Below are 26,994 nucleotides of genomic sequence, written 5' to 3' on the forward strand. Positions count from 1 at the left end.
CCAACTCTAACAGGCTTCGGCCTACTCATTCTCCTCAGGCCGACACTAGCTGAGGCCCACTGATTCTAACAGGCTTCAGCCTACTCACTCTCCTCAGGACGACATGAGCTTTGGCTCATTAACTCCAACAGGTTTCGATATACTCACTCTCCTCAGGGCAACACTAGCTTTGGCTCACCAACTCTACCAAGCTTCGGCCTACTAACTTTCCCCAGGGCGACGCTAGCTTTGGCCCACTAACTCTAACAAGCTTTGGCCTACTCACTCTCCTCAGGGCAACACTAGCTTTGGCCCACTGACTCTAGCAGGCTTTGGCCTACCCACTCTCTTCAGGGCGACACTAGCTTTGGCCTAATCACTCTCCTCAGGGCAACGCTAGCTTTGGCCCACTGACTGTAACAGGCGTCGGCCTACTCACTCTCCTCAGGACGACGCTAGCAACAACAATCCCTATGAGGAGCGGCTTAAGGAGCTGGGCATGTTTAGCTTGCAGAAGAGAAGGCAGAGAGGAGACATGATAGCCATGTATAAGTATGTGAGAGGAAGCCACAGGGAGGAGGGAGCAAGCTTGTTTTCTGCTGCCCTGGAGACTAGGACGCAATGGAACAATGGCTTCAAACTACAAGAAAGGAGACTCCATCTGAATATGAGGAAGAACTTCCTGACTGTGAGAGCTGTTCAGTAGTGGAACTCTCTGCCCCGGAGTGTGGTGGAGGCTCCTTCTTTGGAGGCTTTTCAGCAGAGGCTGGATGGCCATCTGTCGGGGGTGCTTTGAATGCAATTTTCCTGCTTCTTGGCAGAATGGGGTTGGACTGAATGGCCCATGAGGTCTCTTCCAACTCTAGGATTCTGTGATTCTCCACAGCTGCATGGTATATGGTAGACTGCTGCAGAAGCAAGAGGATCCCTCTCGTCCTTTGCAAGAGGATCCCTCTCGTCCTATGTTCAAAAAGGGGGATCTATTTTTCCCCCTTTTTGAACATAGGAAGAACATTTGCCCTCTTCCAGTCTGTTGGTACCGCTTCCATTCTCCAAGATTACTGCCTATGTTTCTGAAATAACTTTTGCTATTTCCTTCAATGTCTCCCTCCTCCTCCTCCTCCTCCTCCTGACCGTCTGGGACTGGCTCTGGAAGGAGGGAGAAGATTCACATGGGAGGCCAGGGCCAGTGTCCGAAGAGGAGGGAGGAGAAGGGGCGTGGACGAAGAGCAGACCCCCAACCCCCAGCAGCAGAAGAGTCCCAAGTCAAAGAAGCAGGCGCTGCTCTTGCTCCTTCCACCTCAAGGCCAGGCGGTGAGACCTCCTCCACCCTTGGTGGGTTTTGGGGAGATCCAGATCTGGGGGGAAGGTGGATAGGAAGGGGGGGGGGGATCTGCTGGTGTCCTTTCCAGCCTGTTTACTTCTTTTTTTCACAGAATCATAGAATCCTAGAGTTGGAAGAGACCTGGTGGGCCATCCCGTCCAACCCCATTCTGCCAAGAAGCAGAGAATTCACCTTCAAAACAGCCCTGACAGATGGCCATCCAGCCTCTACTGAAAAGCCTCCAAAGAAGGAACCTCCACCACACTCCGGGGCAGAGAGTTCCACTGCTGAACAGCTCTCACAGTCAGGAAGTTCTTCCTCATGTTCTCCTTTCTTGTAGTTTGAAGCCATTGCTCCATTGCGTCCAAGTCTCCAGGGCAGCAGAAAACAAGCTTGCTCCCTCCTCCCTATGACTTCCTATCATGTATTTATACATGGCTATCATATCTCCTCTCAGCCTTCTCCTCTTCAGGCTAAACATGCCCAGCTCCTTAAGCCGCTCCTCGTAGGGCTTGTTCTCCAGACCCTTGATCATTTTAGTCGCCCTCCTTTGGACACATTCCAGCTTGTCAATATCTCCTTTCACTTGTAGTGCCCAGAATTGGACAATATTCCAGGTGTGGTCTGACCAAGGCAGAATAGAGCATGGGGAGCCCTCACCATGTCTCCTCTCAGCCTTCACATAGCCATGTATAAGTATGTGAGAGGAAGTCATAGGGAGGAGGAAGCAAGCTTGTTTTCTTCTGCCCTGGAGACTAGGATGCAATGGAGCAATGTCTACAAGAAAGGAGATTCCACCTGAATATGATGAAAAACCTCCTGACTGTGAGAGCTGTTCAGCAGTGGAACTCTCTGCCCTGGAGTGTGGTGGAGGCTCCTTCTTTGGAGGCTTTTAAACAGATACTGGAGGAGGGAGTAAGCTTGTTTTCTTCTGCCCTGGAGGGTAGGACGCAATGGAGCAATGGCTACAAGAAAGGAGATTCCACCTGAACATGAGGAAGGACTTCCTGACTGTGAGAGCTGTTCAGCAGTGGAACTCTCTGCCCCGGAATGTGGTGGAGGCTCCTTCTTTGGAGGCTTTTCAACAGAGACTGGATGGCCATCTGTTGGGTGTGCTTTGAATGCAATTTTCCTGCTTCTTGGCAGAATGGGGTTGGACTGCATGACCCATGAGGTCTCTATGATTCTATTCTATGATTCTCTTCTGAAGGCTAAACATGCCCAGCTCTTGAAGCTGCTCCTCATAGGGCCTCTTCAGAAGGAGGTTGGACTGGATGGCCCTTGGAGGTCTCTTCCTACTCTAGGATTTCTATTATTGTTGTTGTTGTTATAATTAAGCAGAGGCTGAATGGCCATCAGTCAGTGATGCGGAGATATTCCAAAATATAGATATTTACACATAATGTATATGGTGTATACATTAGAAGCTCTGAAATGTAGAAAAATCCTGATTCTCTCTGTATTAGGAAGGCAAGCTGACAGGAGGGAGGAGAAGGGGGGGCTTGTGTTATCTATACATTCCAGAGACCTTGGACTGCTTGGTACGGGTTACGGGCTAAAGGGAAGAAGTGGCGTTCTCTCCTTCCCTCCTGACAGGTCAGAAATAGGCCCCTTGATTGATGTCTAAGCTGCTCTTTAGAAAAATGCAGGGACATGCCCTATGCCCATGATGGCGAACCTGTAACACGCGTGTCAGCACTGACACGCCCTACCATTTTCTATGACGCGGCCACATGCAGCTGCATACAGAGAAGTCAGGGGCGGCATCAGGGGCGGCTGAAGCAACTTACGCATTTCCCTGTGAAATAACGTCCAGGGTGGGAGCAAGAACTCTTGTCTGTTGGAGGCAAGTGTGAATGTTGCCATTGGCCAGCTTGATTAGCATTGAATGGCCTTGCAGCTTCAAAGCGTGGCTGTGGAAGATCCAGGGTGGGAGCAAGAACTCTTGTCTGTTGGAGGCAAGTGTGAATGTTGCAATTGGCCACCTTGATTAGCATTGAATGGCCTTGCAGCTTCAAAGTCTGGCTCCTTCCTACTCAGGGGAATCCTTTGTTAGGAGGTGTTAGCTGGACTTGACTGATTCTTGTCTGGAATTTCCCTGTTTTTTTAGGGTTTATATATCTGTGGAATAACACCCAGGGTGGGAGAAAGAACTCTTGTCTGTTGGAGGCAAGTGTGAATGTTGCAATTGGCTATTTTGATTAGCCTTGAATGGCCTGGCAGCTTCAAAGTCTGGCTCCTTCCTGCTCAGGGGAATCCTTTGTTGGGAGGTGTTAGCTGGGTCTGACTGATTCTTGTCTGGAATTCCTCTGTTTCTTGAGTGTTGCTATTTCTTTACTGTCCTGATTTTAGAGTTTTTAAATACTGGTAGCCAGATTTTGTTCATTTTCATGGTTTCCTCCTTTCTGTCAAAATTGTCCACATGTTTGTGGATTTCAATGGCTTCTCTGTGTAGTCTGACATAGCTTTACTCACAATTTTTCCCTCTACGTACTTTTGTGAGACCTTATTCTCTGTGCTAAATAATATCAAAACCATCAAAAAGAAACAGATTGACAGATGATGTTAGTAGCACTTGCTTGGGCTTGAAGTGTGAAACATGCCAACCTTCATTTGAACATTTAGTCAATGAAATTCAGCAACAAAAAAGTCACTAATAGGCAGCTTAGTTAAAGAATTTCTCCTCCCATTATGTATTTTTGTTATTTAAACTATAAATATCGCAAAATTATGTGTTTTTGTTTCTCAAAGTGGCACCCCACCTGAATTATGCTCGGTTTTTTGGCAGATTTTGACACACCAAGCTGAAAAGGTTGCCCATCACTGCCCTATGCAATGTTAAAACTCATAATATCATAGCAATATGTGGATAATAAAAAGGGGGAAAGGAGCCCAGTGCTGTTGGAAGGCATCAGAGGAAAGAGGGTGTGTGGACCAAACACATGGATATATTTTCGATGCCCTAAATCCCAGCCCTCTTCAACTACTCAGGGTCCCAAATCCACCCAAACATTGCACAGATGAGACTTCCTTGATTTGTCCTTTTAAAAAACTATCACCTCCTAGAAAAGTACTGTTCAAGCAGGCTCTTAAACCTCTCCTGAGAATGAATTATGTGATATTTTACTGCTAGTTTATATATCACTGAATATGTGTGTATGGGTCATAGAATCACAGAATCAAAGAGTTGGAAGGGACCTCGTGGGCCATCCAGTCCAACCCTATTCTGCCAAGAAGCAGGAATATTGCATTCAAATCACCCCTGATAGATGGCCATCCAGCCTCTGTTTCAAAGCTTCCAAAGAAGGAGCCTCCACCACACTCCGGGGCAGAGAGTTCCACTGCTGAACGGCTCTCACAGTCAGGAAGTTCTTCCTCATGTTCAGATGGAATCTCCTCTCTTGTAGTTTGAAGGCATTTATTCGCATCCTAGTCTCCAAGGAAGCAGAAAACAAGCTTGCTCCCTCCTCCCTGTGGCTTCCTCTCACATATTTATACACAACTTCTTTTCCACCTCAAGGCATGTGCAGAATAACAAGAGAAGGCGAGCTGAAGGCACACTTTGAGTCTCCTTGTGGAGAGAAAAAGAGGGTTAATAATAACAACAACAATAAGGCACAAGGAAGGGGAAAGCAAAGTGAATGAATTCCCACAGCAGGGCTTCATTGCATTTACTCTTAAACTGTCCAAGCGGTGCCTTTTCCAGTGAGAAAAACAGAGTCTTTCTCACTGGAAAGCTGTAAACTCACTTTTCTCTTTAGGCTATTGCTGGTTTGCAGATATTGTTACTTCACTTGGACTTCATCTCTCCATAGTTTTGTGTAGCCTTTGCTTCATGGCATGAAAAGGAAAGAGGTTCTTCAACCAAGATGGAAGCTGTTTTGGAGACCGGATTGAAGGTGGAGGAGCCAAGTCCACCCAGCCCTGAAGGAGGAAGCGAGCCCAATGAAATGTGGGGCAGGAGAAGTGTTGCGTTCCCAGGTGGAATGGGTCAGGATGCTCTAGAGGAGAAGGCCTTCAGCGCAGACCTTCAGGGCCAACGCTTCCTCTATGAGGAGGCCTTGGGTCCCCGAGAGGTTTGCAGCCGCCTCCACTCTCTCTGCCGCCTGTGGCTGAAGCCTGAGCGACACTCCAAGGCGGAGATGCTGGACCTGGTGATCCTGGAGAAGTTCCTGACCATCCTCCCTCCTGAGATGGAGCGCTGGGTCAGGGAATGTGGGGCAGAGACCAGCTCCCAGGCCGTGACGTTGGCTGAAGGCTTCCTCCTGAGTTGGGCAGAAGAAGAGAAGGCACTGCAGGAAGAGCAACAGGAGGGAGATGTCCTTCAAGCCCAGGAGGCCCCACCAGGCACCAACCAGGACTTCTCTTCCAGTTGGATCAAGCTGGAGGAGGAGGACACAAGAGCTGCTCCACCAGGTGAGAGGCCTTTTGCTTGGTCCTTGCTCTCAAGGTTCCTTCAAATGTTAGGTCTTCTGACATTTGGTTTCCATTGCTGTTTGTTAGAGGAGAACAAAGGGGCTGCTTCACAGGGTAAGATACCTTTCTCTTGGTCAAAGGTCTCCCAATCGTATGATCTTCTATTATGTCCCCCCAAATGCCTGTCTTAAATAGATGTTTAGTTAGAATGTTTTAAGAGCAATTTTAAGAATATTTGCATCCAAGCTGGTATTGTATGGAATTTATTTATTTGTCATGTCAGGGCAACCAGTCACTTATATTACATTTCTAACAGAACAAAGCAAACAAACAGACATAATACAAAATTTGTGAGTTTGGTAGTTGATTAAATGTCCTTTGACCAGTATCTGGCCACTTGGAGTGCCTCTGGTGTTGCTGCAAGGAGGTCCTCCATTGTGCATGTGGCAGGGCTCAGGTTGCATTGCAGCAGGTGGTCAGTGGTTTGCTCCTCTCCACACTCGCATGTCGAGGACTCCACTTTGTGGCCCCATTTCTTAAGGTTGGCTCTGCATCTCGTAGTGCCAGAGCGCAGTCTTTTCAGCACCTTCCAAGTCGCCCAATCCTCTGTGTGCCCAGGGGGGAGTCTCTCATTTGGTATCAGCCATTGGTTGAGGTTCTGGGTTTGAGCCTGCCACTTTTGGACTCTCGCTTGCTGAGGTGTTCCAGCAAGTGTCTCTGTAGATCTTAGAAAACTATTTCTAGATTTAAGTCATTGGCGTGCTGGCTGATACCCAAACAGAGGATGAGCTGGAGATGTCTCTGCCTTGGTCCTTTCATTATTGGCTGCTACTTCCCGGCGGATGTCAGGTGGTGCAATACTGGCTAAACAGTGTAATTTCTCCAGTGGTGTAGGGCACAGACACCCCGTGATAATGCGGCATGTCTCATTAAGAGCCACATCCACTGTTTTAGTGTGGTGAGATGTGTTCCACAGTGGGCATGCATACTCAGCAGCAAAGTAGCATAGCGCAAGGGCAGATATCTTCACTGTGTCTGGTTGTGATCCCCAGGTTGTGCCAGTCAGCTTTCGCTGCACCTTATGAATGCCTGTGCCATTAAAAAAAACCTTTTTCCTGTTCCTTAACCTTTCTTTTTAGGATGTCTTATTGTTCCGCTTTTGTGTTGTTTAAATTTTAAACCACTTTGCATCTTCCAAATGAACTTTGGAAAACAAAAAAAATTCATCTTCCCTTCCCATGTTTGCCATTTCACAGGAGATGAGCCAAGGGTGCTGGGAAGACGTGATAACTCTATTCTTTCTGATGCAGGAGAAGTGGCATCCATTCAGCAAGATCAGGTAAAGAGATGGCAGTCGAAATGAACTGGAGATATGTACTGGAACTTGCTTTTTTCCTGCATTCACCCAAGTTTCGTTATAAGAAATCCCACAAAGAGTCGGAAGGACTGAACGAATGGACAACAACAATACTTGTACTCCACCCTTCTCACCCACGAGGGGGGACTCAGGGCGGCCTCACAGCAAACACCATTTGGTGCCATCATAATGATAAAAACTATCAGCAAATTGGGTTGTTGTAGGTTTTTCCGGGCTATATGGCCATGTTCTGGAGGCAATTTTTCTCCTGACGTTTTGCCTGCATCTATGGCAAGCATCCTCAGAGGTAATGAGGTAATGACCTCATTACCTCTGAGGATGCTTGCCATAGATGCAGGCGAAACGTCAGGAGAAAAATTGCCTCTAGAGCATGGCCATATAGCCCGGAAAAACCTACAACAACCCATGGATTCCGGCCATGAAAGCCTTTGACAATACATATCAACAAATTCATTAAAACAAAACATTAAATGAACAGTTGTTAAAACATGCCAATTAAAATCCAGGTCCGGGTCAATTCATTATCACTTCGAAATTGCTTATGTCTTCTTCATACAAGCTGCTATTCAGTGGTCAAACGCAAGGTCCCACAGCCAAATCTTGGGTTTCCTTCTAAAGGGCAGGAGGGAGGTGGCCAATCTGATGTCTTTGTGGAGGGAATTCCACAGACGGGGAGCCTCTGTTGAGAAGGCCCCGTCTCTCGTCTCCACCAGTTGCATTTGCGATGGCGGTGGGATCGAGAGCAGGGCCTCTCCAGATGATCTTAAACTTCATAATGATTTGTAGCAGGAGATACATTTGGACATATAGTCTGGGCCGGAACCGTTTAGAGCTTTAAAGGTTAAAACCAGCAGATTGGCAGCCAGTGGAGCTGGCGTAATAGAGGAGTTGCATGCTCCCTGTATGTCACTCCAGTGAGCAACCTGGCTGTTGACCCTTGGACTAATTGAAGCTTCCAGGCAGTCTTCAAAGATATCCACATCTTCGGGCAAAAACACAAAAATCCCACAATGGTTGCAGGTGACTTCATGACCTCCCTTACCATTATGATGCTTCTCACCTTTTTAGAAGTTGGGGTGGGGAAAGTTGGGGTGGCTACTCCTAAAACTGACCTCTTTGAATTCTTTACTCAATGGATCAAGATTCTTCTTAGCAGTTTAAGAAGCACTATTCATTTGTGTGTCCAACTTCCTTCTTTCAGGTGATATTTGAGGATGTGGCTGTACATTTCAGTGTGGAGGAGTGGGCCTTACTGGATCCGGATCAACAGGCCCTGCACTGGGAGGTCATGGAAGAAAATTACAGGATGGTGGCTTCTCTGGGTAAGAATCCCACAGCCTCTTGGTGCATAGTTCAGAAACATGAGTCACCTTGGCCAGCACTTCTGGTGTTGCAACTCAGAGTAGGTTTCACCTTGCTCCCAAACGCCACCACACCAGTTGTAGATTTTGTAGTTAATTGAGGAAAAAGCAAAGTCAAAAACATATAATAAAAATGCAAAGTTCCATAAACAAAGATTAAATGCAAAAACCACAATTCCCAAGATTTATAGGCATAACATGAAGCATAATCCTTAGGCAATGTCCAAACAAGAATCCATGGGAAAATAGCTAAACACAAGGCCCAAAAGACAGAGTCAGGAAGCCAAAAGCAAGCTGCTTGAAGCCAGGGTTAATCCATAGAAGCTTACATGAAAAGAGCCACGTTGAACTGACATTTTCTCTTTGTCAGCCAGAAACCTAAATACCCTTTGCTACCATGAAAGCATTGCACTGACCTTTAGCCGACTTGGCTTCTTGCTTGCCAACTATGCGAGGACTCCTCCTGACCCTCCAGTCTAAGTGTTCTTGCCTGCTCATTAATTTACTATCTTCAGTGTTTTCTTTATCAGTTTGGTCCAGCTGGACCAGATCACTGTGGGAAGTCTGAGGAGGCGAAGAGGCCTCCACCTGGCCGTTATCTATCTCACTGGCATTCTTTTCCCTTGAGAACTGACTTGTTGGTTCCTCATCTGCACTATCTGAGACAGGCACAGAAACAGGTCCAGAAATCTGCATCCCATCATCCTCTTCGTCAGGAAACTCTGGCTCAGACTCAGAATCAAACTGATCCACAACATTGGTTCCTGACCAGCCTGGAAGAAACAATTCCCCTCTGGGTACTACTTCTGAGGAGCTGCTCTTCAGCAGGGCATTTACTCAAAGTTTACTTGAACACGGTTTAGTAGGGTGGCTCAGGGTGTTTTTGGGTTGCATGTTGCACCCTCCTGCTGTAGATAATATGGTGGGAGTGCTCATCAAAGAACTTCCAGAAAAGAGTGCTCCTTTTATGAGGCAAAGTTCTCTCCTCCTTAAAAAGATTCTCACCTCTTCTCTCTCTCTCTCTCTCTCTCATTTTTGTAGTTGACTGATTTCAATCTTCCCTTTTCCCATGCCTCCTACTTCTTTCTTCTTTCAAGGTGGCGATGAACAAGGGAGTGAGAATGGGGGAGCTCCGCATGAAATGTGGTTGAAAACAGCAAGAAGTCAAAAGGAAGAGGAAAGAAGCTTGAGAACCGAAGCAGAAGGATTTAACAGGAACCAGTGCCCTGTCGATACCAGGGAAATCACAATAGAAGAGACAGTAGGTGAAATCAGGGAAATTGGAAATAGCCCTGTCTATGAGAATGGCTCCTTCCAGGAGGCATCTAGTATACACCCTACACACAATGAGGAACACCAAATTTTGGGAAAGCCATATAAATGCCTGGAGTGTGGAAAATGCTTTCATAAAAAAAGAAACCTCCGTGTACACCGTATAACCCACACAAGAGAGAAGGCATATAAATGCCTGAAGTGTGAGAAGAGTTTCCGTTGGAAAAAGAGCCTAAAGCTCCACCAAAGCACCCACACAGGAGAGAATACATTTAAATGCCTGGAATGTGGAAAATGCTTCTCCCAAAAAGGAGTTCTCAACAAACACCGAAAAACCCACATGGGGGAGAGGCCATATAAATACCTGGAGTATGGAAAAGGCTTTTATGAAGAGAGCAGTCTTATTAGACATGAAATGAATCACAAAGGAGAGAAACCCTATAAATGCCTGGAGTGCGAGAAGAGCTTCTGTTGGAAAAATAGCCTAAAGCTGCACCAAAACACCCACACAGGAGAGAAGCCGTTTAAATGCCTGGAATGTGGGAAATGCTTCCCCCAAAAAGGAGTTCTCAACAAACACCAAAAAACCCACACGGGAGAGAGGCCATATAAATGCCTGGAGTGTGGAAAAGGTTTCTTTAGGAAAGGACGCCTTGAAGGCCACGAAAGAACCCACACAGGAGAGAAGCCATATAAATGCCTGGAGTGTGGAAAAGGTTTCATTCAGAAACTACAGCTCAAAGGTCACGAAATAACCCACACAGGAGAAAAGCCATATAAATGCCTGGAGTGTGGAAAATGCTTTTATAAAAAAAGAAACCTCTGTTTACACCGCATAACCCACACAGGAGAGAAGCCATATAAATGCTTAGAGTGTGGAAAATGCTATACCCAAGATAATAACCTAAGGAGACACCAAAAAACTCACACAAGAGAGAAACTAAATAAGTGTTTGAAGTGTGGAAAAAGCTTTGTTTCAAATATAAGTCTCATTAGGCATGAAATGAATCACACAGGAGAAAAACCCTACAAATGCCTGGAGTGTGGAAAAGGCTTTTATGAAGAGAGCAGTCTTATTAGACATGAAATGAATCACAAAGGAGAGAAACCCTATAAATGTCAGGAGTGTGGGAAGAGTTTCTGTTGGAAAAAGAGCCTAAAGCTACACCAGTGCACCCACAGAGGAGAGAAGCCGTTTAAATGCCTGGAGTGTGGAAAATGCTTCCTCCAAAAAGAAATTCTCAACAAACACCAAAAAACCCACACGGGAGAGAGGCCATATAAATGCCTGGAGTGTGGAAAAGGTTTCTTTAGGAAAGGACGCCTCAAAGGCCACGAAAGAACCCACACAGGAGAGAAGCCATATAAATGCCTGGAGTGTGGAAAAGGTTTTTCTGATAAGAGAAGTTTTATTGGACACGAAATGAATCACAGAGGAGAGAAACCCTATCAATGTCTGGAGTGCGGGAAGAGTTTCTGTTGGAAAAATAAGCTAAAGCAGCACCAAAACACCCACACAGGAGAGAAGCCCTATAAATGCCTGGAATGTGGAAAAGGTTATTCTGATAAGAGACATCTTATTGGACATGAAATGAATCACAGAGGGGAGAAACCCTATCAATGTCTGGAGTGTGGGAAGAGTTATACCCTTAAATCTGTTCTTAGAGTTCACCAGAAGAGTCATACAGGAGAGAGTGGGAAAAGTCTTAGCTACAAATCAGACCTCAAAAATGGCCAGGATAGTCATATAGAGGGCAAGACCAAAGACATGTCTGGAATGATGGAAGAGCTTCCATTGGAGAGCAAGTCTCAAGGCCCACCAGAAAACCCACATGGGAGAGAAGTCAAAAAGCCTTCTTTTTGACTTCAAAAGATAAGAGTTTTAAATGGAAACCAATCTTCAAAGATTATTGGAATGTTTATACAAAGAGAAATTGTCCACATTCTTGCATTTTGGGAAGTGATGAGTTGCACAACAAGCTTCACAATGTAGTAAAAAACCCAAACAGGAAAGAAGCTGTGGAAATGCCTGGAGTGTGTTAAAGCCTTCACTCAGGAGAAAAACCCCTTTGAGTATGAAGTGAATCTCAGAGGAGAGAAGCCTCTAAACAAATGGCTCTCAACCTGTGGGTCCCCAGATGTTTTGGCCTTCAACTCCCAGAAGTCCTAACAGCTGGTGAACTGGCTGGGAATTCTCGGGAGTTGTAGGCCAAAACACCAGGGGACCCACAGGTTGAGAGCCACTGCTCTAAATGGGAAGAGAATGGGAAGAGCCCTAAACGGTTTGGGACCCACCTACCTCCGTGACTGGACCTCTCTCCATGAACCAGCCTGAGCCTTTAGATCCTCAGGAGAGGCTCTCCTTTCGCCCTTGCCATTATCACAGGCTCATCTTGTAAGCACAAGGGAGAGAACCTTCTCCTCTGTGGCCCCCCGACTCTGGAACTCATTACCCTGGCCTGCATCAATAGGAGCCTAGTGTCTAGATCTAGGGAAGTGATGCTACCCCTCTTTTCTGCTTTGGTTAGACCACACCTGGAATATTGTGTCCAATTCTGGGCACCACAGTTAAAGAGAGATATTGACAAGCTGGAATGTGTCCAGAGGAGAGCGACTAAAATGATCAAGGGTCTGGAGAACAATCCCTATGAGGAGCGGCTTAAGGAGCTGGGCATGTTTAGCCTGAAGAAGAGAAGGCTGAGAGGAGCTATGATAGCCATGTATAAATATGTGAGAGGAAGCCACAGGGAGGAGGGAGCAAGCTTGTTTTCTGCTTCCCTGGAGACTAGAACGCAATGGAGGAATGGCTTCAAACTACAAGAGAGGAGATTCCATCTGAACATGAGGAAGAACTTCCTGACTGTGAGAGCCGTTCAGCAGTGGAACTCTCTGCCCCGGAGTGTGGTGGAGGCTCCTTCTTTGGAAGCTTTTAAACAGAGGCTGGATGTCCATCTGTCAGGGGTGATTTGAATGCAATATTCCTGCTTCTTGGCAGAATGGGGTTGGACTGGATGGCCCATGAGGTCTCTTCCAACTCTTTGATTCTATGATTCTACCCGGTGAGATTAGGAAGGCCCCCACCTTAGAAATGTTCAAGAGGGATCTCAAAACCTGGCTTTTCCAATGCTCCCCCTCAACGTTTTTGTCCCCAGAGTATATTTCCCCACCTGTGTGAAGGTCTATTTTTATGAGTTTCTCCCTCATTCCTTTATGAGTTTCTCCCTCACAATCTGCTCCATCCCTATCTGATCCTGATTGTTAGTATTTTTAGTATTTTATCTTGCACATGTGGCCCGCTCATTGTTATTTTATTGTGTATGATTTTGTTTTAATCGTTTTTTGTACTCACCGGAGCATCATGCAGGGAGCATACCACCCCTCTGCTATGTCAGCTCCACTGGCTGCCGATCCATTTCCGAGCACAATTCAAAGTGTTGGTCTTGACCTATAACACCCTATATGGTTCCCGCCCAGCGTATCTGTCCGAACGTATCTCCTTCTTCGTCCCGCCTAGGAATTTAAGACCTTCTGGAGAGGCCCTGCTCTCGGCCCCGTCCTTGTCACAGACAAGCCCTATGAGGAGCGGCTAATGGAGCTGGGCATGTTTAGCCTGAAGAAGAGAAAGCTGAGAGGGGATATGATAGCCATGTATAAATATGTGAGAGGAAGCCACAGGGAGGAGGGAGCAAGCTTGTCTTCTGCTTCCTTGGAGACTAGGACGCAATGGAACAATGGCTTCAAACTACAAGAGACGAGATTCCATCTGAACATGAGGAAGAACTTCCTGACTGTGAGAGCCGTTCAGCAGTGGAACTCTCTGCCCCGGAGTGTGGTGGAGGCTCCTTCTTTGGAAGCTTTTAAACAGAGACTGGATGGCCATCTGTTAGGGGTGATTTGAATGCAATATTCCTGCTTCTTGGCAGGGGGTTGGACTGGATGACCCACGAGGTCTCTTCCAACTCTAGGATTCAATGATTCTATGAGACTTGCGGGGACAAGGGACAGGGCCTTCTCAGTGGTGGCCCTCCGCCTGTGGAACTCACTCCCCGGGGAAATTAGATCATCGTCATCCCTCCTCTCTTTCAGAAGGAAATTAAAAACATAGATATGGGACTAGGCCTTTGGGTAATCTGGCGGACTGACAAGGACAATGATGACAAGATGCTATGGAAACGGATTATGATAAGCTGAATGGAATCACTAATTACAGAACTCGGCGAGACGATTCTAGTAGATTTTATGGTATTAACTCAATGTTTTAATGATTTATAATTACTGTTTTGTTAGGTATTTTATTGTGTTTAATTGTAGGCATCGAATATGTGCCGGTTGGAAGCCGCCCCTAGGTGGTTGAGAAGGGCGGGGTAAAAATACCTTAAATAAATAAATATATGTTGTATGTCTTTTACTGTGTTGTTATTGTGTTTTGGTTTTATTTTATTGTAATATGCTGTTGGGCTTGGCCTCATGTAAGCCGCCCCAAGTCCCCATTGGCCATGGTGGTCCACGCTTTGGTTACATCCCGTCTAGATTACTGCAACGCTCTCTACGTGGGGCTGCCTCTGAAGACTGCCCGGAAGCTGCAGCTAGTCCAACGCTCCGCAGCCAGATTTCTAAAGGGGGCTGGGTACAGGGAGCATACAACCCCTCTGTTACGCCAGCTCCACTGGCTGCTGATTAGCTTCCGAGCACAATTCAAAGTGCTGGTTTTGACCTACAAAGCCCTAAACGACTCTGCCCCTGTTTATCTGTCCGAACGGATTCTCCCCTATGAACCATCGAGGTCTTTAAGATCTTCCGGGGGGGGGGGGGGGGCTGCTCTCGATCCCACCACTGTCACAATTGCGGTTGGTGGGGACAAGAGACAGGGCCTTCTCGATGGTGGCTCCCCGGCTTTGGAACTCCCTCCCACAGGAGATTAGAACTGCCCCTTCCCTCCTGACGTTCAGGAAGCTAACAAAGACTTGGCTGTGGAATGCGGCCATTGACAACTGAGTCAACTTTGGTCCATATGGAAGGAGAATGAATAACTGTGAATTATGACCAGGAATGCTTTGAAAACGTGGCTATGTGATTGTGATGATGACGATGTTGTATTGTAATATGTTTTTAATTGTGTAATGATGATGCATTGTGTGGTTTGTATTTTTGTATATGAACACGTGTTGTGAACCGGATCTGAGTCCCTCTTGTAGGTGAGAAGATTGGTATAGAAAAATTTTAAATAAATAAATATTAAATAATTGTTGTTGTTGTTGTTGTTGTTGTTGTTGTTGTGTCCTCAAATCAGGTCACAAAACTTTCCAGGAGAGAAAGCATCCACTTGCCCAGAGTGTGGGAAGAGCTCAGGCCTCAGTCGACACCAGAATGCTCACACAATGAAGGAAACATAAGTGGACATACAATTGCCCTACTCTTTGTATTGATTCCCTCTTGTCGAGATTGACTTAAGTCATCTTGGCCCTTTTCTTGGCACACTTTAAGGGAGAACCTGGCAGGTTTAGCCCAGTCCTGGCCTTGTGGCACTATTGTCGCTTCACCGATTGAGATGATGTGGTTTCCACACTGGTTTCCTTCTTTTCAGCTGTTTTGTGCTTGGTTCTTGTGGGTTTTTTCGGGCTATATGGCCATGTTCTAGGGGCATTTTCTCCTGACGTTTCGCCTGCATCTATGGCAAGCATCCTCAGAGGTTGTGAGGTCTGTTGGAATTAGGAAAATGGGTTTATATATCTGTGGAATGACCAGGGTGGGACAAAGAGCTCTTCTCTGCTGGAGCTAGGTGTGAATGTTTCAACTGACCACCTTCATTAGCATTTGAAGGCCTGGCTGAGCCTGGGGGAATCTTTCGTTGAGAGGTATTAAGATGTGCTTGGTTGTTTCCTCTTTGCTGTTTTGCTGTTGTAATTTTAGAGTTTTTTTTAATACTGATAGCCAGATTTTGTTCATTTTCATGGTCTCCTTTCTGTTGAAATTGTCCACATGCTTGTGGATTTCAATGGCTTCTCTGTGTAGTCTGACATGGTGGTTGTTGGAGTGGTCCAGCATTTCTGTGTTCTCAAATAATATGCTGTGTCCAGGTTCGTTCATCGGGTGCTCTGCTATGGCTGACTTCTCTGGTTGAAGTAGTTTGCAGTGCCTTTCATGTTCCTTGATGCGTGTCTGGGCAATGCTGCGTTTGGGGGTCCCTCTGTAGACTTGTCCACAGCTGCATGGTATACGGTAGACTCCTGCAGAGGTGAGAGGATCCCTCTTGTCCTTTGCTGAACGAAGCATTTGTTGGATTTTCTTGGTGGGTCTGTAGATTGTTTGTATGTTGTGTTTCCTCCTCAGCTTCCCTATGCGGTCAGTGGTTCCCTTGATGTATGGCAGGAACACTTTTCCTCTGGGTGGATCTTCATCTTTACTCTCGTGGCTTGTTCTTGGTCTTGCAGCTCTTCTGATGTCTGAGGTGGAGTCTCCATTGGCCTGTAGAGCCCAGTTGAGGTGGTTCAGTTCATCTTGGAGGAGGTGGGCTTCGCAGATTCTTTTTGCACGGTCTGCCAAGGCTTTAATGGTGCAATTAAGTGTAATTTCTCCAGTGGTGTAGGGCGCAGACACCCTGTGATAATGCAGCATGTCTCATTAAGAGCCACATCCACTGTTTTAGCATGGTGAGATGAGTTCCACACTGGACATGCGTACTCAGCAGCAGAGTAGCACAGCGCAGGGGCGGATGTCTTCACTGTATCTGGTTGTGATCCCCAGGTTCCACTGTATCTGGTTGTGATCCCCAGGTTGTGCCAGTCAGCTTTCATATGATATCATTTCTGGTGCCCACTTTTTGCTTGATGTTCAGGCAGTGCTTCTTGTAGGTCAGAGCACCGTCCAGAGTGACTCCCAGGTATTTGGGTGTGTTGCAATGCTCCAGTGGGATTCCTTCCCAGGTAATGATCCTCAGAGCTCGGGATGCATGTCTTCATGATCCAACTTAAAATGATTGTTGGGTTTGAACTACAAAATCCATCCCATTTGGGGGGATGTCTCTCAAAAGAAATCTACATGTAGAGCTGAGATGCAACCAGTAGAGGGCAGTGTATACATACAAATGATGAACTACTGGCCTATAGGTGTGTAGGTATGCAGCACTCAGATGCAACCAGGAGGGGGAAGTGCATTGATGGGAAAGATTAGTTATGGGCGGACCAAATTGATGCTCCGCCCCCAGCAGAGGGAGAGTACCTGGAGGAAGGAGAAGCACCTATTCCCCTTGGCAAAGCCAGTGCGGTGAGGCCTCCTCCCTTGGGGTTTTGGGAAGGGGAGGAGAACAGAGGAGACCCCTCTCTTCTTGACTCTGCTGGGAGGAAGAGAGGGAAGCAGCCAGATAGCCTCTGGGGAGAAGGGAGGGAAGAAAGAGAGGAAACATAGGTTCACCGGGGGACAGGGCTGCGGACTACAACTCCCAGCAAGCTTAGGACAAGCGGGAGGGGGGGACAGAGGGCTGGGGGTGGGCTCTGCAGGGTCCTTTCCTCCCTCCCGACCTCCCAGTCCGGACCCTTCCCTTACGTCTCTTTGGTGGGCTCTATAGTTTTCCCTTCTCCTTCTTTCCTTCCTTCCTTCCTTCCTTCCTTCCTTCCTTCCTTCCTTCCTTCCCCCTTCCTCCTCCCTCTCAGCCTGGCCTCCTTGCAGGAGAAGAAGGGGCTCTAAGGCTTCAAAGCAGTGGTTCCCAACCTGTGGTCCATGGACCACCAGTGGTCCGCAAGAACTAAAATATGGACCGCTCCCTCACTGTTACTATACAGTTGCAAGGATAGCAACTGGTCTCATGAAACCGCCTTGTAGTGCCAAGGCTTATCAAGTATGGTTTTCTGTTGGTGAGCAGATGGTGACTATTGGATGGCATATGTTCTGTATCAGAAACTAGAGCTGATGTGGTCTAGACAATGCAATCTTCTGAATCAGCACCCCAAATAATCAAACGGTATCTAAAGTTGACCAAAGACTTATTCGTAACCCTTTTGGTACTCATGTTGGAGAGTGGTCCCTGGTCAAAGAGATCCCTAGTCAAAGAGGTCCCTGATCCAAGTGGTCCCTGGTCAGAGAGGTCCCTCATCAAGTGGTCCCTGGTCCAAATAGTCCCTTGTCAAAGAGATTCCTGATCCATGTGGTCCCTGATCAAAGATGTCCCTGGTCCAAGTGCTCCCTGGTCAAAGTCCCTGGTCCAAGAGGTCCCTGGTCCAAGTGGTCCCTGGTCCAAGTGGTCTCCAGTCCAATTGGTCCCTGGTCAAAGAGATCCCTGGTCCAAGTGGTCCCTGGTCAGAGAGGTCCTTCATCAAGTGGTCCCTGGTCCAAATAGTCCCTTGTCAAAGAGATTCCTGATCCATGTGGTCCCTGATCAAAGATGTCCCTGGTCCAAGTGCTCCCTGGTCAAAGTCCCTGGTCCAAGAGGTCCCTGGTCCAAGAGGTCCCTGGCCCAAGTGGTCCCTGGTCCAAGTGGTCTCCAGTCCAATTGGTCCCTGGTCAAAGAGATCCCTGGTCCAAGTGGTCCCTGGTCAGAGAGGTCTGTAGTCAAAGGGTCCGTGGTTGAGTGGTCGCTGGTCAAAGAGATCCCTGGTCCAAGTGGTCCCTGGTCAAAGAGGTCCCTGGTCAAAGTGGTCCCAGGTCATAGAGCAGGGGTCCTCAAACTAAGGCCCGGGGGCCGAATACAGCCTTCCAAGGTCATTTACCCGCCCCTCACTCAGGGTCAACCTAAGTCTGAAACGACTTGAAAGCACACAACAACAACAACAACAATCCTATCTCATCAGCTAAAAGCAGGCCCACACTTCCCACTGAAATACTAATAGTTTATATTTGTTAAAACTGTTCTTCATTTTAATTATTGTATTGTTTTAAAGTGTTTTTTGCACTACAGATAAGATATGTGCAGTGTGCATGGGAATTCATTCATGTTTTTTCAAATTATAATCCGGCCCTCCAATAGTTTGAGGGACTGTGACTTGGCTCTCTGTTCAAAAAGTTTGAGGACCCCTGTCATAGAGGCCCCTGGTCAAAGATGTCCTTGGTCCAAGTGCTCCCTGGTCCAAGTGCCCCCTGGTCCAAGAGGTCCCTGTTCAAGTGGTCCCTGGTCAAAGTGGTCCCTGGTTATAATGGTCTCTGGTCCAAGTGGTCCCTGGTCAGAGAGGTCCCTCATCAAGTGGTCCCTGGTCCAAATAGTCCCTTGTCAAAGAGATTCCTGATCCATGTGGTCCCTGATCAAAGATGTCCCTGGTCCAAGTGGTCCCTGGTCAAAGTCCCTGGTCTAAGTGGTCCCTGGTCCAAGAGGTCCCTGGTCCAAGTGGTCCCTGGTCAAAGAGGTCCCTGTTCCAAGTGGTCCCTGGTCAAAGTGATCATCAAGTGGCCCCTGGTCAAAGAGGTCCCTGGTCCAAGTGGTCCCTGGTCAAAGAGGTCCCTGTTCCAAGTGGTCCCTGGTCAAAGTGATCATCAAGTGGTCCCTGGTCAAAGAGGTCCCTGTTCCAAGTGGTCCCTGGTCAAAGTGATCCTCATCAAGTGGCCCCTGGTCAAAGAGGTCCCTGTTCCAAGTGGTCCCTGGTCAAAGTGATCCTTATCAAGTGGCCCCTGGTCAAAGAGGTCCCTGGACAAAAAAGGTTGGGAACCACTGCTCCAAAGGGAAGGAAAGAGAGGCCAGTGCTACAGGAACACAAAACAGGGAAGAGGGGTTGCAGGCAGAGCCAAGGCAGGAAGAACATCCAGATCTCCAAAATGTAACTTGGAAACTGGACAAGGGCGGGAGAGAAAGGAGACCAGGGAGGAAAGAGGCGTTGAAATTGAAACAATGTAAGGGCAAGCTTCTATGGGGTGCCTTACTGATGTCCTTTTTTAGAGTTGGCCATGAGAGCATGCTATGTTCTCGTGCATGCCAAACTCTCCCTCCCAGGATGGCAGACCATTGAGACAAAGCTGTCCAGGTGGCCACACAGTGCATCTGCATCCCAGAATGAATGTACTTTGGGGCCACTTGGACTGCTTTGTGTCAATGGTCTTTCATCTTGGGAGGGGGAGTTTGGTGAGGCACCTGCACTCTTGGGCAGAGAAGGCCAAGGACTTTGTCACCCCACAACTCCCAGGTTTCTTCTCAGTTTCAGGATTGTAAATATAAGGAAACAAGGGAAGTGGGGCTGGGGAGGGGTGAGGGGAAAGGGAAGGGAAAAGCAGTGCAAAGGGATTCCCATACTGTTGCTTCATGAAGTTTCCTCTGAGCTGCCAGGGCTTTGGTTTTCTTACAGATAGCAGCAACTAAGAAATGGGTTGTAAAGACCACTTAACCCTTGACGGTGGTAAATCATTAAACTGGCCTTCATACCCCCTTTGTCTTGTGTAGCCTTGGCTTCACATCTTCAGATGGAGAAGGGAAGAGGTTCTTCACCTCAGATGGAGCCCAGAGTGAAGACAGAGGAGCCAGACCAGACCAGCCCTGAAGGGGGAAGAGAGCCCTACAAAATGTGGGGTAGGAGAAGTGTTGGGTTCCCAGGCAGAATGGGTGAGGATGCCCTGGAGGAGAAGGCCTTCAAGCCAGACCTTCAGGGCCAATGCTTCCGAAGCTTCCACTATGAGGAGACCTTGGGGCCGCGAGAGGTGTGCAGCTGTCTCCACTCTCTCTGCCGCCTGTGGCTGAAGCCCGAGCGACACTCCAAGGCGGAGATGCTGGACCTGGTGATCCTGGAGCAGTTCCTGGCCGTCCTTCCCTCGGAGATGGAGCACTGGGTGAGGGAATGTGGGGCAGAGACCAGCTCCCAGGCTGTGGCCTTGGCTGAAGGCTTCCTCCTGAGTCGGGCCCAAGAGGAGAAGGCGCTGCAGGAAGAGCGGCAGGAGAGAGAGGTCCTTCAAGCCCAAGAGGCCCCACCAGGCATCAGCCAGGGCTTCCATTCCGGGTGGATCAAGCTGGAGAAGGAGGACACAAGTGTTGCTCCACCAGGTGAGAGGTCTCCCTTTTGCTTGGTCTTCACCCTCAAGGTTCCTCCAGATATGTGGTCTTTGGTTATATCCCTAGTAAGACTTTGTCTTCAGTAGCTGGGTTGTTAGAATGTTTCTAGAAATAGTTATTAGGATGTATTGTCGAAGGCTTTCATGGCTGGAATCACTAGGTTCTTGTGGGTTTTTTTCGGGCTATATGGCCATGTTCTAGAGGCATTTTTCCTGACGTTTTGCCTGCATCTGTGGCAAGCATCCTCACTACCTCTGAGGATGCTTGCCATAGATGCAGGCTAAACGTCAGGAAAAATGCCTCTAGAACATGGCCATATAGCCCGAAAAAACCCACAAGAACCTAGTTATTAGGACATCTAGATGCATGATGGTCCTGCATGAAACTGGCTGCATTTAATGAATGGTTATGCCAGATGAAGTATGCTCCGTTCTTTCAGTCCCTTTCTGAGTCTTTTAAATAATTGCTAATCTAAAAGTGAGACTTAAAAATATAGGAATTCATATTCTCTTTCCTTCCTTTCTTTGGTGTTTCACAGGGGAGGAACCAAGGATGCTGGGAAGCCGTCATAGCTCATCTCTTTGTGAAGCAGGAGAAATGGCCTCAGTAGAACAAGATCAGGTAAATGATGGAAGTAGAAACGAAGTGGAGATAATTCTAGAATTGCCCAGAACCACATCATGTATCAGGAAAGGATCTTTCATTGGTTGTTTACAGCTTCTGCCCAAGTTTCCTTTTAAGTGATCTCAGGATGCTGTTCTTGGAGGCCTTCTTCTTCCACGAGGTCCACATAGTGTTTTCCACCTTGGACCGAATCCCCTGTTCAAACCTTCAGTAGACCAACCTAGTTGTATGTTATGGAAGAACCAGCTGGAGGTGACTTCTCGGTGGGTGCTTTCAGGATGTAGAACTCCCTTCCCAAAGAGAGGAGACTGCTGTGCGTCCGTCCACCTGCCGCTTGGGGTTCTTTCTCCAAATAGAAGAAGGGTTTTCTGTTCCAGCAGGCCTTGGAGAAGATTGGTTGGAACAGTAGTTCAGTGTTTCTCAACCTGTGGGTCCCCAGATGTTTTTGGCCTTCAACTCCCAGAAATCCTAACAGCTGGTAAACTGGCTGGGATTTCTGGGAGTTGTAGGCCAAAATACCTGGGGATCCACAGGTTGAGAACCATTGGTTTGGTTGGAACAGGGCTCATGGAAATAGGATCTTGCTTCTTTTGCAGTATTGTGACTTATCCATTCTCCTGGTTTAAATTTTTGATAGTTTTTAAAAACTTTTTAAAATTTGTGAATGTTAACCAGAGCTGTTTTAATCTGCTGTAAGATGTCTTAATTCCCCAACAGTGATAGAAATAGGAAAAACAGCAACAGTAAAATAATCATTTGTGTCCACTGTGCTTTTCCTTTTTAAATGATGTTTATATGTAGTGTTCAGGAAGGCTGGGAATTCTACTCCAAAAGTCCCAAGCACTCTCTTTGAACCCTGAATTCTGACTTTTGTTAGATATGTCAGAGAAGCCATTGAAATCCACAAGCATGTGGACAATGTCAACAGAAAGGAGGAAACCATGAAAATGAACAAAATCTGGCAACCAGTATTTTAAAAAACTCTAAAATTAGAACAGCACAACAACAGAGAGGAAACAATCTGGGACACCTAATCACCTCTCAAAAAACGATGGCCCCAGGCACTAACAAGATACACCAAACAACTGCCAGGCCATCAAATGCTAATCAAGGTGGTCAGTTGAAACATTCACACTTGCCTCCAACAGACAAGAGTCCTTTGTCCCACCCTGGTCATTCCACAGATATATAAACCCATTTTCCTAGTTCCAATAGACCTCACTACCTCTGAGGATGCTTGCCATAGACGCAGGTGAAATGTCAGGAGAGAATGCCTCTAGACCATGGCCATATAGCCCGAAAAAACCTACAACAACCCTTTTGTTAGATAGTTTGGATTTACATCATATTCTGCCTCGTAGTACAAGACGCATTGCTGATCTGTGTGTCCTAATCCTCCTCTTTCAGGTGACTTTTGAGGATGTGTCTGTACATTTCAGTGAAGAAGAGTGGGTGCTGCTAGATCCAGATGAACAGGCCCTGCACTGGGATGTCATGGGAGAGAATTATGAGACGTTGGCCTTCTTCAGTAAGGATCCCTCTGCTTCTTGTTGAGTAGAAATCAGTTTTGGAAATGCCAAAGGAAAGGATGTAGTTGACCTAATTTTGCTAGGGAGCGTGTTCCACAGGCAGGGGGCCATCACCGAGAAGGCCCTGTTTCTCTTCCCTGCCAAACGCATTTGCGACGGAGGTGGGATTGAGAGCAGGGCCTCCCTGGATGATCTTAGGCTCCAAGGCGGAACGTAGAAGGAAATACATTTGGGCAAGTAAGCTGGGCCAGAACCTTATCTTTCCTCCCTCCCAAAACTCAAGGCCGATCATGTTGAGGAGGAGTCTAGAAGGACAATTAGGGTAAGGAATGGGAAGATGAGCTTCTGCTTGCCACGTTCCCCGCCCCCTCTTCCTTCCCTCCTCCCTCCAACTAATTTTACGTCATTGTTAGGAAAAACTACCCTAAAATATAGCAGAGCACCCAAAAACATAAACAGGATACAAAAGTTGAGCATCAGCTCATTAGTGAGTAGAGAGTGAAGTGCCGTGCAATGTGGCTGTAAAGAATTTAGAGCGTAGGAGGCAAAAATGCGGAGTCCAATCTTTAAAAATCACAAAAGGTTTATTTACAAAACTAAAGAACTAACTACATAATCAAGAACTGGGTCTGAGCTCCAAAACCAAGGTCAATGCCCACCAAACCCTTCCAGTATTTTCTGTTGGTCAAGGGAGTTCTGTGTGCCAAGTCTAGTTCAATTCCATCGTTGATGGAGTTCAGAATGCTCTTTGATTGTAGGTGAACTATAAATCCCAGCAACTACAACTCCCAAATGACAGCTGGGTGTTTCTGGATATAAGGAGCGAGCCATGGAACTGATCTTGGGCAGAGAAGTATTCTGACATGTTGCCCGGGCTCTGCCTTAGTCAGAGGCAGAGATGAACCGAACAGTCACCCAGTTACTGTTAAACAATTTAATTAAAACAGCACTTACTTTTTGGCTGTTTTAATAGTCCAAAATATAAAACATAAAGACAGCACTCAGCCACAGAATAAACAAAAACTGATAGCAAACGCTACACCATAGTCAAAGGGTCCAGTCCAGTGGTCGAATGTCGAGAGTTCAATAAACAAAGTCCAGGGATCAAGAGTCTATACTGTAGTCAAAAGCCAGTCCAAAGATTCAAGGTTCCAAAATTCCAAAGGTTCAGGAGACAGGTCAGGATACTGAAAATCCACAAACCTGGGGGAAAACCAGCAGCATCTACCACCAAGATAAGATAATACTTTTTGTTGTGACTCAGCTGGAATCTCAGAGTGACTGTGTCAATGATTCTGGTGGGGATGATGGGATTCAGATTCACAGTCAGGTGCAAAGCAATGATGTCCCTGTGTTAGGTGAAGAAGACCAGGAACAGGGGACAGACGTTCAGTTGTTTCCGCAACAAGGGGTGACGTTGTTGAAAGAGAAACCACTGAGAGCCAAGTGCATGATTCAAGAAGAGAGGATGGTTCTCAGCCAGATAGTTCTCAGTCAGATAATGAGGGGAAAAGCACTAACGAGGGAATTGACCTTGAAGCTGGAGGTTTAGATCGAGCTGATCAGTTGGAATTTAAGGTTTGAAGGAGTGTCAGGATCGTGAGCAGGCGAGAGAGGGAGGCTCGGGGCCATAGGAACGCCTTCATGTTGTCCAAAGGGTATTAAACAGGCTGTTTGAATGTGCCTCAGTGTCAGAGCAACTTCCCGCTTCAACCAAGAAACTTTGGATTTATCTTGCAGCTTTCATGTTCATGTTTTAGGACTTTGTCATGCACTTAAGGGACTTTGCCTTGCCTGTGTCTTCATGGATCTTGTTTGCCTATGTTACCTTGGATTGATCTCTTGGAATATACTTTTGCCTTTTTGAACTTTTTGCTTTTCCTTTAATAAACCATAAAAGGTGTGTTCTTTGGTGTCTTAAGCAAGGTGATTCTACTCTGAGGTGTGACACTTTTCTCCCCAAGATCAGTTCCAAGGCTCGCTCTTTATATCCAGAAACACCCAGCTGCAACCCATCTCTTGCATGCCTCCACCATTAATGCTTTCACCCATGAACTCTTACTTACAGATTACTCAACCCTTTAGAACTAATACTTACATTAACGCTTCCATCACCAACTGCTAGGCCTACCACCATCACCAACCACCAACAACTGGAGAACATGATACGTGACAGTAGCAAGGGAACACTGTACAGGACCATTTAATTAGAAAATTAAAAGTATTATTACATGATAAAAACAGTACTGTTATTGAAAGTGAAATGTCAGTGTAAATGATTTTTGACAGGAGCATGAATAGGGGACGGAGATTAGGATGGTCTGTGCTGCTAGCTAGTTGACTAATTCCATGCTTCTGTTTTCTCATGACTTCTTATTGTTTCTCTCTCTTTTCTTCAAGTTGGGGCTGCAAAAGAGAATGAAAATGTGGGAGCACCATGTGAAACGTGGCTAAAAACACCAAGATATAACAAGAGGGAAGAGCGAAGCTTGGAAATGGAAGCAGAAAAATATAGAAGGAACCGGTGCCCTGATGACACCAAGGAAATCGCTATCCAAGAAAGAATGGACGAAAGCAGGGCGATCAGGACCGGCCTTGTCTTTGAGAATGGCTTCTTCCATGCGTCGTCATGCTTGAGTGATGATATCACAAATGACGTAGAGAAAGAACAAGCTAAATGCCAACAGTGGAAAGAAAGCCTTGGGTCTAGTATACACCTGACAAACTGTGAAAATCCCCAAATTGTGGACAAACCGTATAAATGCCCGGAGTGTGAAAAAAGTTTCCGTTGTAAAGGAAATTTGAGAAAACACCGAAAATGCCACTTGGGACGGAGGCCATTTAAGTGCCTGGAGTGTGGGAAAGACTTTGCCGAAAAGAGAAATCTCGTTGCGCATGAAATGAATCACGTAGGAGAGAGACCCTATCAATGCCCCGAGTGCGGGAAGAGTTTCTGTTTAAGAAACACCCTCAACAGACACCAAAAAATCCACATGACAGAGAAGCCGTATAAATGCCTGGAGTGTGGGAAAGGATTTGCTCAAAAGAGAAGTCTGATTGGACATGAAATGAATCACAGGGGAGAGACACCCTATAAATGCCCGGAGTGCGGGAAGGGCTTCAATGACAAGAGAAGTTTCATTGGGCACGAAATGACCCACAGGGGAGAGGCACCCTATAAGTGCCTGGAGTGTGGCAAAGGCTTCATCCTCAAGAGAAGTCTTTTCCTCCATGAGATGAATCACAGAGGAGAAAAACCCTATAGTTGCTTAAAATGTGGGAAGAGCTTTAGCAGCCAATTTGTTCTCAAAAAGCACCAAAATACTCATAGAGAAGAAGAGCCACACACATGCCTGTGGGAAGGGTTTCAGTAGGATAGGGAAAAGGCAGAACTACTTAATGCCTTCTTTGCCTCGGTCTTCTCACAAAAAGAAAGTCATCTTCAACCTCAGCAAGATGGAGTGGAGGAGGGATTGGAGGACATCCAACCCCAATTTGGGAAACAAGTCTTCCAGGAATACCTGGCCGCTCTAAATGAGTTCAACTCTCCAGGGCCAGATCAACCACACCCAAGAGTACTGAAGGAACTAGCAGAAGTCATTTCGGAACCACTGGCAACCATTTTTGAGAGTTCTTGGAGAACAGGAGAAGTTCCAGCAGATTGGAGGAGGGCCAATGTGGTCCCAATCTTCAAGATGGGAAAAAAGGACGACCCAAACAACTACCGTCCGGTCAGCCTCACGTCAATACCGGGCAAGATTCTGGAAAAGATTGTTAAGGAAGCGGTCTGCAAACACTTAGAAACAAATGCGGTCATCGCTAATAGTCAACATGGATTTATCAAAAACAAGTCATGCCAGACTAATCTGATCTCTTTCTTCGATAGAGTTACAAGCTGGGTAGATGCGGGGAATGCCGTGGATGTAGCGTACCTGGATTTCAGGAAGGCCTTCGACAAGGTCCCCCATGACCTTCTGGCAAGGAAACTAGGCCAATGTGGGCGAGGCAAAACTACGGTGAGGTGGATCTGGAATTGGTTAAGTGGACGAACACAGAGAGTGCTCACTAATGCTTCCTCTTCATCTTGGAAAGAAGTGACGAGCGGAGTGCCGCAGGGTTCCGTCCTGGGCCCGGTCCTGTTCAACATCTTT

General features: G+C 46.8%; 1 protein-coding gene across 3 annotated transcripts; it reads left to right on the top strand.

Moving 5' to 3' along the window:
* The first annotated feature begins 1,213 nt into the window (after positions 1–1,213).
* On the top strand, positions 1,214–26,759 carry LOC132765325 (zinc finger protein 420-like). Of its 3 annotated transcripts, none has more exons than XM_067465148.1 (5): positions 1,214–1,314; positions 5,119–5,719; positions 6,976–7,058; positions 8,299–8,419; positions 9,556–14,973. In XM_067465148.1, the coding sequence occupies exons 2-5, from the start codon at positions 5,173–5,175 to the stop codon at positions 11,592–11,594; spliced, it is 2,790 nt and encodes a 929-aa protein (XP_067321249.1). In that variant the 5' UTR covers positions 1,214–1,314; positions 5,119–5,172; the 3' UTR covers positions 11,595–14,973. The 3 variants fall into 3 exon arrangements, with proteins under 3 accessions (XP_067321249.1, XP_067321251.1, XP_067321250.1); XM_067465149.1 differs by lacking the exons at positions 1,214–1,314; positions 5,119–5,719; positions 6,976–7,058; positions 8,299–8,419; positions 9,556–14,973 and adding exons at positions 16,911–16,993; positions 20,088–20,681; positions 21,229–21,311; positions 22,722–22,842; positions 25,244–26,757; XM_067465150.1 differs by lacking the exons at positions 1,214–1,314; positions 6,976–7,058; positions 8,299–8,419; positions 9,556–14,973 and adding exons at positions 21,229–21,311; positions 22,722–22,842; positions 25,244–26,759 and having other exon boundaries at positions 4,906–5,719.
* Positions 26,760–26,994: the final 235 nt, after the last annotated feature.

Source organism: Anolis sagrei, chromosome 2, assembly GCF_037176765.1.
Source record: "Anolis sagrei isolate rAnoSag1 chromosome 2, rAnoSag1.mat, whole genome shotgun sequence".
In the NCBI taxonomy this organism is placed as follows: domain Eukaryota; kingdom Metazoa; phylum Chordata; class Lepidosauria; order Squamata; family Dactyloidae; genus Anolis; species Anolis sagrei.